This window comes from Jaculus jaculus, chromosome 1 (assembly GCF_020740685.1).
Source record: "Jaculus jaculus isolate mJacJac1 chromosome 1, mJacJac1.mat.Y.cur, whole genome shotgun sequence".
Taxonomy (NCBI): Eukaryota; Metazoa; Chordata; class Mammalia; order Rodentia; family Dipodidae; genus Jaculus; species Jaculus jaculus.
The window spans coordinates 262,853,202-262,870,380 of NC_059102.1; the positions used below are offsets into that span (position 1 = coordinate 262,853,202).

General features: G+C 43.0%; 1 protein-coding gene and 1 non-coding gene across 5 annotated transcripts in view; one reads left to right on the forward strand and one right to left on the reverse strand.

Annotated features, from left to right (window-relative positions):
• Wdr59 (WD repeat domain 59) overlaps positions 1 to 10,584 on the reverse strand; it is a 111,867-nt gene extending 101,283 nt beyond the window's left edge. For all 4 annotated transcript variants that reach the window (XM_045141648.1, XM_004659620.3, XM_045141647.1 and 1 more), the window contains exon 1: positions 10,459 to 10,584. In XM_045141648.1, the coding sequence (XP_044997583.1) occupies positions 10,459 to 10,512 (54 nt within the window). In that variant the 5' untranslated portion in view covers positions 10,513 to 10,584. The remainder of the gene's footprint in view (positions 1 to 10,458) is intronic.
• Positions 10,585 to 11,509: 925 nt separating this feature from the next.
• Positions 11,510 to 11,616, forward strand: LOC123458176. The gene has a single exon (XR_006635474.1). It is a non-coding gene; the product is annotated as a U6 spliceosomal RNA (small nuclear RNA).
• The last annotated feature ends 5,563 nt before the right edge of the window (positions 11,617 to 17,179 follow it).

Here is a 17,179-nt window from a genome sequence, read left to right on the forward strand (position 1 = left end):
GCCAAGACCTTCAGCCTCTGTGAAAGAACTCCAGACACATGCACACTCCTTGTGTGTATGTGCGACATTGCATGCTTATGTCACTATGTGTCTGGCTATTTGGGACCTGGAGATTTGAACATAAGTTCTTAGACTTTGCAGGCAAGCACTTTAACTGCTAAGCCATCTCTCTAGCCCTCCCATTCTTAAATAAGCTGTATTTTGGGGTTGTCCTTTATTACTGCCTAACTTATAATGCCATTGTCTTCTTCTGTCATTCTGGGGGCAGGGTCTCACGTGACCCCAAACTGGCCTGGAATCCATAACAGACCAGAAATTCAGTCACCTAGTTAACAGGATTAAGTGTGTAGGGCAACGCACACCATTAGGGACTTTGATCTTGTTAGATTACCTGCTTGTTTCAATAACCACTCTTACATAAATGCTCCATGCTGGTTTTGATTGAATTTGTATATTGTGCAGTCGAACTTTAGAATTTGTCTGTATTTTGCTCCACCCAGCCTAGTAGAATACTTACATAGCAGGCAAGCCTAACACCTAGGGTCACTTCTGCTGTTATTCTGGAGTAATGTAAGAGCTACAACTGGCACCTTAAACTCTACCCTGAAGATATATAATGACAGATTTACACATCTAAGAATACTGCAGATAATTAGAAAACGCAAGCATCAAATTAACCCAAGTTGCAAAAATCTCTACATTATAATACAAGAAACACAAGAAAATCAAGACAATAGGGTCTGGAGAAGATGGCTTAGCAGTTAAGACATTTGCCTGCAAAGCCAAAGGACTCAGGTTTGATTTCCCAGGACCCATGTAAGACAGATGCAAGTTGGCGCAAGTGTCTGGAAGTCATTTGCAGTAGCTGGAAGCCCTGGTGCACCCATTCTCTCTCTCTCTCTCTTTCTCAAATAAATAAAATATTTGAAAATCCAAGATAATATAATTCAACTAAAAATTATAAATCCATCAGAAATGAGTCCAGTGAGATTAATTTAAATGAAATGCTTGACAAAGATGTCAAAAGAATGATTATAACTAGGTTCAGAGAAATTAAAGAAGAAAATAACTCCTGAAGAAGAACACAGGAAACCAACTTAATGAAATAAGGAGGTCAATATAAGACATGAGTAAGGAAATAGGAACACTGAAGAAAAACCAATCAGAAATACTAGAAATGAAAAACCCAGTAAGTCAAATAAAAGCCTCTGTAGAAACTTTCACCAATAGTATGGATGAAAGAAAGAAAAGAATATCTAGGGCTGGAGAGATGGCTTAGCGGTTAAGCGCTTGCCTGTGAAGCCTAAGGACCCCGGTTCGAGGCTCGGTTCCCCAGGTCCCACGTTAGCCAGATGCACAAGGGGGCGCACGCGTCTGGAGTTCGTTTGCAGAGGCTGGAAGCCCTGGCGCGCCCATTCTCTCTCTCTCCCTCTATCTGTCTTTCTTTCTGTGTCTGTCGCTCTCAAATAAATAAATAAATAAAAATTTAAAAAAAAAAAAAAGAAAAGAATATCTAAACCAGAAAACCAGATAGCAGATATAATACAGTCCATCAAAGAGAAAAACAAACTAATACGAAGGTATGAATGGGAATTTCAAGATATATGGGACACTATGAAGACTTTTACATAAGAATTCAAGCCAGGGGCTGGAGAGATGGCTTAGCAGTTAAGGTGCTTGCCTGCAAAGCTTAAGGACCCAGGCTGATTCTCCAGGTCCCATGTAAGCTAAATGTACATGGTGGCACCTGCATCTGGAGTTTGTTTGCAGTGGCTAGAGGCCCTGGCATGCCCATTCTCCCCCTGCCGATCTCTCTCATAAATAAAAAAATAATAAAATCCTTTTAAAGAATTTAAGCTAGGCATGGTAGTGCACATCTTTAATCTCAGAACTTGGGAGGCAGAGGTAGGAGGATCATCATGAGTTCAAGGCCACCCTGAGACTACATAGTGAATTCCAGGTCAGCCTGAGCAAGAGTGAAACCCTATCTCAAAAATAAAAAAAAAAAATTAAAAAATTCAGGATATATGGCTGGAGAGATGGCTTAGAGGTTAAGATATTTGTCTGCAAAGCCAAAGGATCCAGGTTCAATTCCCCAGGACCCATGTAAGACAGATACACAATTCATATGGAGTTTGTTTGCAGCAGCTGAAGGCCCTGGAGTACCCATTCTCTCTCTCCCTTCCTCCTTCTTTCCCCTCTTTCTTTCTCTCCCTCAAATAAAATAAATTTGAAAAAAGTTTTGAGGAAAAAAAAATTAGGATATAGTAGAAGAAGAATTTCACTCCAAAGGCATACTGTATGCTTTCAACAAAATCACAGAAGAAAATTTCCCCCAAATAGGGAAATAGATGCCAACACAGATGCAGGAAGCCTTTAGAACACCAAACAGACAAGACCAGGAACAAACTTCCCGCAATATTACGATTAAATTACTAAACACACAAACCAAAGAAAATATATTGAAAGCAGTTAAAGAAATAGCAAGTCACATATGAAGGCAAGTCCATCAGGATAACTATTACTCAACACAAACTTTAAAAGCCAGAAGGGTTTGAAATGATGTATTCCAAGTTCTGAAAGATAACAACTGTCAACCAAGATTACTTTATCCAGCAAAGTTATCCATCCAAATTGACAGAGAAGTAAGTACATTCCACAACAAAAACAGGCTAAAGGAATATATGACCACTAAGCTAGCTCTACAGAAAACATTTGAAGGGATCTTTCATACTGAAGAGAAAGAAAAGCACACACATGAGGAAACAGGAAAAAAAAAAAACTATACCCAAATAATAGTTACAGAAAGTAGATTTGTGAAGGGGAAAGTGGAGGATGGAATTATCATGGTTTATTGTCTAGAATTATAGAAGTTGTCAATAAAATGAAGAAAAAAAAAGAATAAAGCTGGGCTGGAGAGATGGAGTGATTAAAGGTACTTGCTCACAAAGCCTAATAGCCCAGGTTCAATTTCTTAGTACCCATGTAAAACTAGGTACACAAAGTGGTGTGTGCATCTGGAGTTCATTTACAGAGGCAGGAAGCCCTAATGCACCCATTCTCCCCACCCTCCCTACCACCCCTATCCCCCAATCAAATATTTTTTTTAAAAAAAAGAGTAAAGCCCTTAAGAGCGCTTCATTCTTCAACCGTAGAAGAATGGTGGCTTTGTGTGTGTAGAATGTGGTGTGTGATGTGTGCATATACACACCCTATGCCCACATGTGCCTCTGCAGGAAGATACCATGTGTCCTGGATAGTGTCCTTGTTTGTTTGTTTTGTTTTTGCTTTTGTTTTTTGAGGTAGGGTCTTGCTCTAGCCCAGTCTGACCTGGAATTCACTATGTAGTCTCAGGATGGCCTTGAATTTATGGCAATCCTCCTACCTCCTACGCCCAGCTGGATAGTGTCCTTTTGATAATAAAGCTTTTAGAATCATATGCTCTTATGATATGAAAACTAATGGTGATGTTTCAGTCTTATGAGATTGAAGAAAATATAATTAAGCCAGGCCTCTCTCAAAAACTTAAAACAAAAGCCAGGCATGGTGGCACACATCTTTAATCCCAGCACTTGGAAGGTAGAGGTAAGAGGATCGCCATGAGTTTGAGGCCACCCTGAGACTACATAGTGAATTCCAGGTCAGCCTGGACTAGAGTGAAGCCCTAACTTGGAAAGGATGTAACTGGTCAGTAAAGTGCTTGCCTAGCATTCATGAAGTTCTGGGTTGGATCACTAGCACATGGTGGAGCACATCTGTAAGCCCAGCATGTGGGAGGAGGAAGCAGTTGGATCAGAAACATTCAAGGTCATCTTTAGCTATGAGGAGTTCAAGGACAGCGCAGTCTAAAAAAGACCCTGTGGGAAAAAGGACGAGGCTTGGATGTAGCTCCGTGGCAGAGTGCTTGCCTAGCATGCTCCTGGCATGGGTTCAATTCCGATAACAACAACAAAAACTGGCCTGGAGAGATAGCTCAGCAATTAAGGAGCTTGCCTGAAATACTTAACAACCTGGGTTCAATTCCCTAAAACCCATGTAAAACCTGATGTAAAGTGGTGAATGCATCTGGAGTTCCTTTGCAGTGGCTAGAGACCCTGGCCTACCCATTCATTATCATCCATCCATCCATCCATCCATCTATGCTTACAAATAAATTTTTAAAAAATTAAATGAAACTGGCCAAAAAGAGACAAAGGCTGGATTACAACAGAAAAATCTATAGATAATTAATACTCATTGTATTTACATTTTTGTTTTTATAAGTTGTTTTATATGTGTGTGTGTGTGTATATATATATACATATGTGTGTGTATATATATATATATATATATATATATATATACATACGTACATACATAAAACAACTTCCATACTTACAGACAACAAAACCATGGTATTTCCCTCCCCTCTCCTCCCCCACTTTCTCCTTCATAGCTCTGCTCTCCATCATATCCCCTCCCTCTGTCCATTATTCTCTCTTTTAATTTTTTATTTTATTTTTTATTTATTTGCAGAGAGAGAAAAAGAACATGCCAGGGCCTCTAGCCACCGCAAATGAACTCCAGGTACATGAGCCACTTTGTGCATCTGGCTTCACATGCGTACTGGGGGATGGGACCTGAGTTGTTAGGCTAAACAGTCTAGTGACTTAACATCTGAGCCGTCTCTCCAAACCCCTCATTTTTATTTTCTTTTTGACAATTACATACATGTGTATATGTTGAGCATATTTATTCACCATTACCCTCTTTTTATCCCCCTCCCACTCCTGCTAAAACCTCTTCTTCCCTAGTCTTCTTACCTTCATGTCTTGTTTTTATATATATATATTTTATAGTATTTATTTATTTATTTATTTATTTGAGAGCGACAGACACAGAGAGAAAGACAGATAGAGGGAGAGAGAGAATGGGCGCGCCAGGGCTTCCAGCCACTGCAAACGAACTCCAGACGCGTGCGCCCCCTTGTGCATCTGGCTAACGTGGGACCTGGGGAACCGAGCCTCGAACCGGGGTCCTTAGGCTTCACAGGCGAGTGCTTAACTGCTAAGCCATCTCTCCAGCCCATGTCTTTTTTTTTTTAAGGGAGTACTAAATGAGTTTAATATGAGTTGCTTGCATGAGCAAGGGGTGGGGCTATTTACTGGAGCACAAGCAACTTACCAGTGGCTATATTACTAAAGACCATGACTTGGGACTGGAGAGATGGCTTAGCAGTTAAGGTGCTTTCTGGCAAAGTGAAAGGACCCACGTTCAATTCCCCAGTACCCACATAAGCCAGCTGCACATGATGCATGTGTCTAGAGTTTGTCTGCAGTAGCTAGAGGCCCTGGCGCACCCATTCTCTCTCTTTCTCTCTCCCTCTCTTTCAAATAAATAGATAAATATTTTTTTAAAAAAAAAAGGAGGCCAGGTGTGGTGGTGCACGCCTTTAATCCCAGCACTCGGGAGGCAGAGGTAGGAGGATCGCTGAGAGTTCAAGGCCACCCTGAGACTACATAGCTAATTCCAGGCCAGCCTGGACTAGAGTGAGACCCTATCTCGAAAAGAAAAGAAAAAAAAGAGCCAGGCATGGTGGCTCATGCCATTAATCCCAGTTCTCAGGAGGCAGGGGTATGAGGATCACTGTGAGTCTGAGGCCACCCTGAGACTACAGAGTGAATTCCAGGTCAGTCTGAGCTGGAGTGAGACCCTACCTCAAAAAAACAAAAAAAAGAAAAGGACCATGACTCCCCTTTCCTCAGCAATCAGTAATTCAGTAATTGCCAGTAGCTCCTTCAGGAAGGGTGAGAGAAGCCCCTTCCAGATCCATGATAGAGTGTTGGTCAATGGGCTCAATCATGTGCAGGAAACCACAGCTGCTGTGAGTTCACATCCTGAAGATACCATTCCAGAGCACTCCTCCCTGTCAGTGGTGAAGGGACAGGGATCTAGCTTCACAATGTCACCCTCAGCAGCCTGAGGGGTTCCCTAATGTTTCAGAGAAATTATCAGACAAACGGGATTCCTGGCTTTGACACAGGGAAGAATTTCAGGCTTGGCCAATTAGATGCAGAGTTTGACATTTTGGTAAAAATTTCTCTTTTGGGGGTCTGGAGAGATGGCTTAGCAGTTAAGGCCTTTGCCTGCAAAGCCTAAGGACCCAGGTTCAATTCTCTAGGACCCATGTAAGCCAGATGCACAAGGGGGGCACATGCATCTGGAGTTCATTTGCAGTGGCTGGAGGCCCTAGCATGCCCATTATCTCTCTCTCAAATAAATAAAATATATTTTTTTAATTCTTTTTTGCATATATATATATATATATATATATATATATATATATATGGGGATGTGTGCATGTATGTATGTGGGCACATGTACGGGTGCATGTTCATGTGTATGCACATAGAGAAAAGAGGTTGACATCGGGTGTCTTCCTCAATCACCCTCTACCTTCTTTTTATTATTTTATTTTTGCTTATTTATATATTTGAGAGAGAAAGAGACAGATAGAGACTGAGAGAATGGGCATGCCAGGCTCTAGCCACTGCAAACAAACTCCAGACACATGTATCATTTTGTGCATCTGGCTTATGTAGGTCCTGGGGAATTGAACCTGGGTCCTTTGGCTTTGTAGGCAAGTGCCTTAACCATTAAGCCATCTTTCCAGCCCACTCTCTACCTTCTTTACTAATGCAGAGTCTCTTACTTAAACTTTACCAAGCCAGGGGCCCCCAATGCTGCTAGTCCCAAGGGATCCTGTTTGCACTTCCCAGGCTCTGGTATTACAGCCAGGTTTCCACTCCCACCTGCCATTTACCTAAGGGCTACAGATCCACTCCAGTCCTCACACTTGCACAGCAGGTGTTTTATCCACTGATCCAACTCCCCAGCACTAAATACATTTGGATGTAGGTTTTATTTTTTGTTTCGTTTTTTTTTTAAGGTAGGGCTAACCTGGAACTCACTCTGCAGTCACAGGCAGGCCTCAAACTCACAGAGTTCCCCTTACCTCTGCCTCCCTAGTGTTGGGATTAAAGGTGTGTGCCACTACGTCCGACTAATATAGACAGGCTCAGACAGAAGGCAAGACACACCCCAAAAGTATGAATGTGAGCTTCTCTAAGAGTTACATGGGGCAACAATAAGAAATACCTGAGCATGCAAATGAGTCCTCCAGGAAAAGTGCTGGGATTAAAGGCATGTGCCACCACACCCAGAGATGCAACATGAAGGTTTAACTTTTCCTTTCTACGTTACTGAAATAGTTAATAAATGGGCTCCTGCCTCTCCCAATCACCATGAGAAAAAAACAGGCTAATTCACACCACAGATATTCTCTTTCAACGAAATATAAAATTAGAAGGAAAAACAGAAACTCCCACATGGCAGTAAAATTACCCAATTTACTTTGTTCTCTTATAATGACAACTGCTGTTTAGGTTTAATTATTTCTTCCTACTTCATAGCATCCTGATATATGTGTCAGCACCCTCTCTGCAGGTCTCTTCAATTACATTTCTATAAAGAAATAGGGTTGAGACTACCTGGGTTTCTGTGAGAATTAAAAGGTTTGGAGATTAATATCTTCCAAATGAGAAGGCTTAGACACATGATGCACAATTCAGTTATGTCCTGATCCTCAGTGAAAGCAATTAACAAGAAGGGTAACAGCAATATTTTTTTTTTCTTTTCCCCCTAAGAGTCTGGCACCTCCCTCAGGAGAGCAGGCCTCACAAAGACAATGCCAACAGTGCACAGTGCTTCAGGATTTCTTAATCCAAAGAGCTGCTGGTCAAATTCTCCATAGGGGCTACTTATCAGAGGGCACCACAGAGCAGATTGATGGATGACTCCTGCAAGTATTCACCTTCATGGAAATTGACAGGATGAAGTTTTAGAAAGAAAGGACAGATGTGGTGGTGTACACCCTTAATCCCAGCACTAAGAAGGCAGAGGTAGGAGGATTGCTGTGAATTCAAGGCCACCTTGAGATCACATAGTGATTTCCAGGTCAGCTTGGGCTACGGCAAAACCCTACCTCAAAAAACCAAAAAAGGAAAGAAGAGAAAAAAAGATCACTCACTGTAATCCAGACTTCCCTCAGTGTGAACCACCTCGGTATGAACACAGTGCATGACTGTGTGTGCAATCAGTAGAAGCTCAGTAAATCCTTGCTGAACAACTCAGGCACAACATTTGTTGAATAAATGAAAAGAATTACCAAGTAATGTCCCAAGTACCAAGAAAAGAGACATGCATATTAATGGTATGGCAGATTTGAAGCTATTAAGAGGCAAAGAAGTGTTAATGGAGAGATGGATGGCTCAGCAGTTAAAAGCACTTGCTCACAAAGCCCACCAGCCTGGGATTCAATTCCCCAGCTACCCATGTAAAGCTAGACAAGTATTTGTTTGCAGCAACAAGAGACCCTGGCACACTCATACATACGTACACACATGAGCACATAAATATATATATACATGTATATATATTTAGTTATTTAAATATTTTTAAATTTATTCAAGAAAGAAAGAGAGAGAGAAAGAAAGGGGGGGTAGATAGAGCCGGGCATGGTGACACATACCTTTCATCCCAGAACTTGGGAGGCAGTGGTAGGAGGATTGCCATGAGTTTGAGGCTACTCTGAGACTACATAGTGAATTCCAGGACAGCCTGAGCTAGAGTGAGACCTACCTCGAAAAAAGAAAGAAAGAAGCAGATAGAGAAAGAATGGGCGCAGCCAGGCTCTCTAGCCACTGCAGACAAACTCCAGATGCATACACTACCTTGTGCATCCTGGCTTACGTGGGTCCTGGGGAGCTGAACCTGGGTTCTTTGGCTTTGTAGACAAGTGTCTCAACCACTAAGCCATCTCTCCAGCCCATGTATACACACACACACACACACACACACACACACACACACATTTTATTATTTGACAGAGAAAGAGGGAAAGAAAGTGACAGAATGAGCATGCCAGGGCCACGTGCATCCTTGTGCATCTGGCTAACATGGGTCCTGGTGAGCCAAATGTGGGTCCTTTGGTCTAGCAGGAAAATGCCTTAACCACTACGCCATCCTTCCAGCCTCCAAATAAATACATTTTTAAAAGAGACAATATAGTATAATAAGCTCTGGGATCACAGCCTGTGTCCAAATCTCAATGCCATTAAAATCTCAATGCTATTAGCCATTTATAGGAGGCCTTAGCCAAGTCATTTAAGATCAACCAGAGATCAGCTTCCTCTTTTGAAGAGGTAATACCTCGTTAGCCTGCATGGTTCTTTCATTAACAGAAAAATAAAATAGGTTACTTACCATGAAGCTTGGCATATGAAAGACTCTATGTAGTAAAAGGGTTAAAGGGACTAGAGGGATGGCTCAGCAGTAAAGGTGCTTGTCTGCAAAGCTTAATGGACTGGGTTTGATTCCCCAGTATCCATGAAAAGCCAGATGCATAAAGTGGTGCATGCATCTGAAGTTCGTATGCAGTGGCTACAGGCTCTGGTGTGCCAATTCATTCTCTCTACTTGCAAATAATTATATATATTTTTTAAAGGAAAGGGGTAGCCAGGCCTGGTGGCACATGCCTTTAATTCCAGCACTCGGGAGGCAGAGGTAGGAGGATCGCCATGAGTTCAAGGCCACCTGAGACTACACAGTAAATTCCAGATCAGCCTGGATTAGAGTGAAATCCTACCTCGAAAAAAAAAATTAAAAAAAGGAAAAGGAAATGCTAAGTTGTTTTAAGGTTTACCATGTGCTTGTCACTGTGCTATATATTATAATATATGACCTCATAGAATTATCATGCCAATTCCGTGAAGCAAGCACAAAGATCTTCTTTCTACAGGTGAAAAAACTAACATTTGTAGAGTGATAACAGGCTATATGACAATGTAAGACCATTCTAGGATTTCACCCAAGGCAACACGTGTAATATTGTCAACGAGAGTATTTTCCACTATTATAATATTAGCAACTACTTGATACAAGAGGCGCTCAAACAGGCAATTCTCAAGCAGTAGTTCATCAATTCATCCCAAAATTTTATGAAGCAGGGTTAAGTCAACGTAGCTGAGGTCCAAAAGCTCTGCAACTTTCCCACAGGTTACCAAGCGCAGTCGTCCTCAGAGAGTGGGCCATTCCAGGCTCACCACTCTGAACACGGGAAGCCTCTCTTCCACTTTTACTCACGTTCAATCTCTGCCTCAGTATCCCAAGATGGACCCCTACGCCCCATAAGCCCCCACGTAACCCCAAAACCCACCCGTGCCTGCCCTGTCCTCAACAGCCATCAGCTCCCCAGTCTGACAGCTCCAAGTCAGCCCCTTGCCCAAAGCCCCGAGCCAGGGCAGTCTCCGAGCCAGGGCCCAGGGTCCCCGGTTAGCCCGTGGACCCAAGGGGGCAGTGTGGGGGAGGGGGAGCCTCGGAAAGCGCATCCCAGGCGGAAGCATTCATTCTCCTGCTCACCTGGGAGTCCCGGAACTCCACCACCACGTTCTCGCTGCTCCATCTGGCCGCCATCTCCTGACGGCCCGGACCGAGGACGGCGCCCCTCAACGCTCCCGGTTCGATGAACCCCACACCCGCTGGCCTGTCACCCGGGCACGCCCCCTTGCGCTCGACCGCAAGCCATTGGTTAACTCAAGAGTACACTCCGCCCCTTCTGCTCTATTTCCCAATTGAGGCCGCGCCTGCCCAAAACAGGCACGCCCCCTCGCGCACCCGTCATCAGCGTGAGTCACCCAGGCTCCCCGCAACTCGGCCACGCCCCCTGCCTGCCGCAACCTTTGTCGGGAATTGTAGTCCCACGTGGATCGCAGGGTGGATAACCCAGGAAGAAAGAACCTGCTTAAGATGCGTTGTTCCTAGTCTTCTCGCTCGTATCCCTCGCCGTCTCCCAGGCCCAGACTATAAGTAAAACCCAACGTTCCTACCAGCGGAAAATACCTCTTCTGATGCGTGCTGTAAGGTAGCCCCTTACCAAGTGGCAGAGGACTCCTGAGGGTCTCCGCTCCACTGTCGTGTTGGAGGCTGTCTCCAAGGCCAAAATAATTTTCATAAACTTACTACCAAGTTATTTTCACTTTCTTTCATCAATGTTCATGGTGTTTCCTGGAAGCGCCCTGATAAGTATGTAACAAACTGAACATAGAGGTGCAAGTGCAGTTGATGCACCAAACACTTTATGCCAATGTTTTCACTAATGCTTGGTTTTGGCAAACACAAATTATATATTATATATCCATATATATGCACATATGTATAATTTTTTCACTTAAAATGTGTAATTAATTGCAGAGGACAGTAGGAAATGGAAAGACATCACATGCTCTTGGATTGGAAGAATCAATATTGTGAAAATGTCAATGTTACCAAACAATTGACATATATAATGCAATCCCCATCAAAATCCTAATGGCATTCTTCATGGAAATAGAAAATCCTAAAATTCATTTGGAAGCACAAAAAAAACCGTCAAATCTCCAAAACAATTTTGAGCAATAAAAATAAGACTTGCCTGCTCACTTCGACAGCACATATACTAAAATTGGAACGATACAGAGAACATTAGCATGGCCCCTGCGCAAGGATGACACGCAAATTCGTGAAGCGTTCCATATTTAAAAAAAAAAAAAAAGTAAGACTTGTGTTGCCATGGGATATTGTTTACAATCATGGAAGTTGTTAATTGTAAAAATTTAAAAAAATAAGACTTGTGGGGGCTGGAGAGGTGGCGTAGCATTTAAGTGCTTGCCTGTGAAGCCTAAGGACCCTGGCTCGAGGCTTGATTACCTAGGACCCAAGTAAGCCAGATGCACAAGGTGGTGCATGCATCTGGAGTTCGCTTGCAGTGGCTGGAGGCCCTAGTGTGCCCATCCTTTCTCTCTCTTTATCTGCCTCTTTCTCGCTCTGCCCCTCCCTCTCTCCTTCTTTCTTTCTCTCATATAAATAAATAAATAAAATCTTAAAAAAATAATAAGACTTGTGAAGCCAGGCGTGGTGGCACACACCTTTAATCCCAGCACCTGGGAGACAGAGGTAGGTGGATCAAAGTGAGTTCGAGGCCACCCTGAGACCATAAAGTGAATTTCATCCATGTCAGCCTGAACTAGAGTGAGACCCTACCTCGAAACACCAAAAAAAAAAAAAGATAGATAAAATTAAAAAACAAGGCTGGTGGTATCACCATACCTGGTTTTAACCTATATTACCAAGCCATAGTAACAAAAACAGCATAGTATTGGCACCAAAACAGACACATAGGTTAATGGATCAGAATAGAGGACCCATATGCAAGTCCAGGCAGCTACAGCCACCTGATCTTTGACAAAAATGCCAAAAATACTCACTGGAGAAAAGATAACCTCTTCAACAAATGGTGCTGGAAAAACTGGATATCTATATGTCGAAGGATGAAAATAGATCCTTACCTCTCTCCATGCACAAGAATAAAGTTCAAATGGATCAAAGACTTAATTTCAGATCTGAAACTGCTAGAGGAAAAAGTAGGGGAAACCCTTCAAAATACTGGCATAGGCAATGACTTTCTGAATATAACCCCAGTTGCTCAGGAAATAAAACCACAGATCAAGCACTGGGACCTCATGAAATTACAAAACTTTTGTACAGCAAGAACACTGTGCATAAAGCAAAGTGGCAACCAATGGAATGGGAGAAAATCTTTGCCAGCTATACATCTGACAGAATTAATATCCAGGATATACAAAGTAACTCAAAAAAATTAAATAATAAGAAATAAAAAGCCAGGTGTGGTGTCGCACGCCTTTAATCCCAGCAGGCAGGAGGATCGCCATGAGTTCAAGGCCACCCTGAGACTACAAAGTGAATTCCAGGTCAGCCTGGGTTAGAGTGAGACCCTATCTCAAAAAGAAAGAAAGAAAGAAAGAAAGAAAGAGGGAGGGAGGGAGGGAAGGGAAGGGAAGGGAAGGGAAGGGAAGGGAAGGGAAGGGAAGGGAAGGGAAGGGAAGGGAAGGGAAGGGAAGGGAAGGGAAGGGAAGGGAAGGGAAGGGAAGGGAAGGGAAGGGAAGGGAAGGGAAGGGAAGGGAAGGGAAGGGAAGGGAAGGGAAGGGAAGGGAAGGGAAGGGAAGGGAAGGGAAGGGAAGGGAAGGGAAGGGAAGGGAAGGGAAGGGAAGGGAAGGGAAGGGAAGGGAAGGGAAGGGAAGGGAAGGGAAGGGAAGGGAAGGGAAGGGAAGGGAAGGGAAGGGAAGGGAAGAAGGAAGGAAGGAAGGAAGGAAGGAAGGAAGGAAGGAAGGAAGGAAGGAAGGAAGGAATCAAAGCCGGGTGTGGTGGCACATGTCTTTAATCCCAGCACTTGGGAGGTAGAGGTAAAAGTATTGCTATGAGTTCAAGGTCAACCTGAGACTACATAGTAATTTCAGGTCAGCTTGAGCTAGAGCAAGACCCTACCTCAAAAAAACAAAAAAGAAAAAAGTAAAAGAAAAAGAAATCAAATAGCCCAATTAAATAATGGGCTATGGGGCCAAGCATGGTGGCGCACGCCTTTAATCCTAGCACTCGGGAGGCAGAGGTAGGAGGAGCACCATGAGTTCAAGGCCACCCTGAGACTACATGGTGAATTCCAAGTCAGCCTGGGCTACAATGAGACCCTACCTCAAAAAAAAAAAAAAAAAGGCTATGGCACTAAATAGAGAGTTCTCTCAAAAGAAGAAATTTAGATGGCATATGAACGTCTAAAATAAAGGTTCCACATCCTTAGCAATCAGGAAAATGCAAATTAAAACTACTTTGAGGGCTGGAAAGATGGCTTAGCAGTTAAGGCATTTGCCTGAAAAGCCAAAGGACCAAGGTTCAATTTCCCAGTACTCACATAAACCAGATGCATAAGGTAGCACATGCATCCAGAGTTCATTTGCAGTGGCTAGAGTCCCTGAAACACCCATTCTCTTTCTCTCTCTTGCCGTTCTCTCTGTTTCACTTAAATAAATAAATAAAAATAAAAAATACTTTAAAAAACTACTTTGTGATTACATCTCACTCCTGTCAGAATGGCTATTATCAAGAAATCAAATGGCAATAAATGTTGGCAAGGATGTGGAAAAAGAGGAACCCTTCTACACTGTTGGAAATGTAATCTGGTACAGCCATTATGGAAATCAGTGTGGAGGTTCCTGGGACAGCTAAAAATAGATTTACCATATGACCCAGCTATGCCACTCCTAGGCATATATCCTAAGGACTTTTTGCATTGCCTTAGAAGTACATGCACATCCATGTTTATTATTGCTGCTCTATTCACAATAGCTGGGAAATTGAACCAACCTAGAAGTCCCTCAATTGATGAGTGGATAATGAAGATGTGGCACATTTATACAATGGACTTCTATTCAGCAGTAAAGAAAAATGAAATTTGCAGGGAAATGGATGGACCTGGAAAGGATTATACTTAGTGAGTTAACCCAGGCCCAGAAGCCAAGTGCCACATGTTCTTTCTCATATGTAGATCCTAGCTACAAATGTTTGGACTTGTATGTAAGTTTGAATAAAACTCGGTACCAGAGGGCAGTCAGTTAGAAAGGGGCTATAAGGGAGAGGGGAGGGGGAGGACTTAAGGAGATGGTATTGTATATGTGTAAGTAGAAAAACAGATTACTGGGGGTGGAAAGGCCTAAGTGAGGTCAGGGAAGAGATTAAGTAAAGGAAGGGTCGGGGGAGGGTTAATCAAAATCTAAGAGGGCTAGAGCAAGTCCCTACCTCGAAAAACCAAAATAAATAAATAAATAAAAACCTAAGAGGGTATGAATAAGTCATTTGGAAACCTACTTTTTTGGACAGTGGCACACTCAGAAGCCATAGATTGTTACTAGAAAATTTTCAATGCCAAGAATGGGATACCTTCCAATGAGTTGTTGGCCAGGGAGGTCACTGATGCCCCCAAAACATTACAGGTCATTGCTGAGTCTCTTGGTTTCCCACCAGGACTAAATAGTGTTGCAGTCAGGTTCACATTGCTAGCAAAAATCACCTGACCAAGAGCAGCTTTTGGGGGGGAAAAAAAAAGGTTTATTTTGGCTTACAGACTCAAGGGGAAGCTCCATGTGGCAGGGGAAAATGATGGCATGAGCAGAGGGTGGACATCACCCCCTGGCCAAAAGTGTGCCAAACACTGGCAAGGGGATACTGGCTATAATACCCATAACCCCACCCCCCAACAATACACTGCCTTCACAAGGCATTAATTCCCAAATATCCATAAGCTGGGTACCTAGCCTTCAGAACACCTAAGTGTATGGGTGACACCTGAATCAAACCACCACAATGGTAAGACCCTATTGCTGAAGACTCCACATGCTTGGGCTGCAAGTTCACTGAGAAGTCTTTCTGGAGCTCAGCTGAAAACTTCTTCTGTGTAGACCAGCTGACAGAAAGCTGGAAAAAAACTATATTGTATGCAGCTCTATGTGAGACAGAGGTCATCAGTGGAGATAAACAACAGTGGACACTGCAAACCTTAAGTTTGGCCCACCAGACCAAAAGAGACAACAGGTGCAATAGTGGTATGCCTGTTATGAGGGAAACCAACTACACTCTAATTGGACTAGAGGCCTGCTCCATGGGAGGGAATACATGCCTATACTAAAAACATATGATGGGAAAAATCATGAGTCCTAAGGGTGTTATGCCTGCTGGTGTCTGGCTAAATACATTATGCTCACCAATCTGCCTGGTAAGCACTTTTCTTAATGTTCATACCCATATATTAGTGGTACTCTCACTTTTAGTTAGAGAAGCTTCTCTTTTCAGGTGGCAGTGACCTTGGGATGACTCAAAAGGCACCATAGTGCTGAGAAGTGAGAGAGAAGTGCTCAGAACTGAAACATCTCTATCACACCATCCAAGGCTCATGGTCCATTGTGGAAGAGGTGGAAGAAAGAATGTAAGAGCCAAAGGATGGGTAGGACTCCTTATAATGCACTCTTCCACTAACAAAATGACCTGGATATCCATGACCTCACAGTTCCTGGCACTACCTACACAAGACCATCATAATAGGAGGAAAAGATGATAACATCAAAATAAAATAGAGACTGATTGACAAGAGGAGGGGATATGATGGAGGGTTGTGAAAGGGAAAGTGAGGAGGAGGGAATTATTATGGTTTATTGTTTATAATAATGGAAGTTGTCAATAGTAAAAATTAAAAATAAAAAAAAAGTAGAGCCAGGTGTGGTAACACATGTCTTTAAGCCCAGCACTTAGGAGGTAGAGGTAGGAGGGTCATCGTGAGTTCGAGGCCACACTGAGAATATATAGTGAATTCCAGGTCAGCCTGAGCTAGAGTGAGACCCTACCTCAAAAAAAACAAAAAAGAGAGAGAGAGAGAGAGAGAGAGAGAGAGAGAGAGAGAGAGAATGAGATCAAAAGTTTTAGAATAACTACCAGTGATTAAGTTCTATTCTTCAATCCTACTTTGTCAATCCTGGTTTAACTGGCTTAGCGTGAATTTGCGCACAAGAATGGAAATAACTTACTTCACTTCGGTTGTTGTAAGGAGCTAACACAGGGTCTAGGATGTTGTAAGCTCTTAAGTATAAGTGATTACTGTTGTTATGATTACCACTATTTCTATGTGGTAGTTGTTGCATTAATAGAGAGAATGTGTGGCCCTTTTCCTCCTGGAATGCTGGATGAAAAAGGGAAAATGGCTGGGTATGCTGGTGCATGCCTTTAATCCCAGCATTTAGGAGGCAGAGGTAGGAGGATCGCTGTGAGTTCGAGGCCACCCTGAGACTACTTAGTGAATTCCAGGTCAGTCTGGGCTAGAGTGAGACCCTACCTTGGGAAAAAAAAAAAAAAAGAAAAAGGGGGCTGGAGAGATGGCTTAGCGGTTAAGCACTTGCCTGTGAAGCCTAAGGACCCCGGTTCGAGGCTCGGTTCTCCAGGTCCCACGTTAGCCAGATGCACAAGAGGGCGCACGCGTCTGGAGTTCGTTTGCAGAGGCTGGAAGCCCTGGCGCGCCCATTCTCTCTCTCTCCCTCTATCTGTCTTTCTCTCTATGTCTGTCGCTCTCAAATAAATAAATAAAAATTAAAAAAAAAAAAGAAAAAGGGAAGATGTACATCTCCATAGGCTGATGAGCCCATCAGGTCTGCCTGAGACAGTCTAGGTTTTTAGCACTGTATCTAGCAAAACATCCTGCATCCTAGAA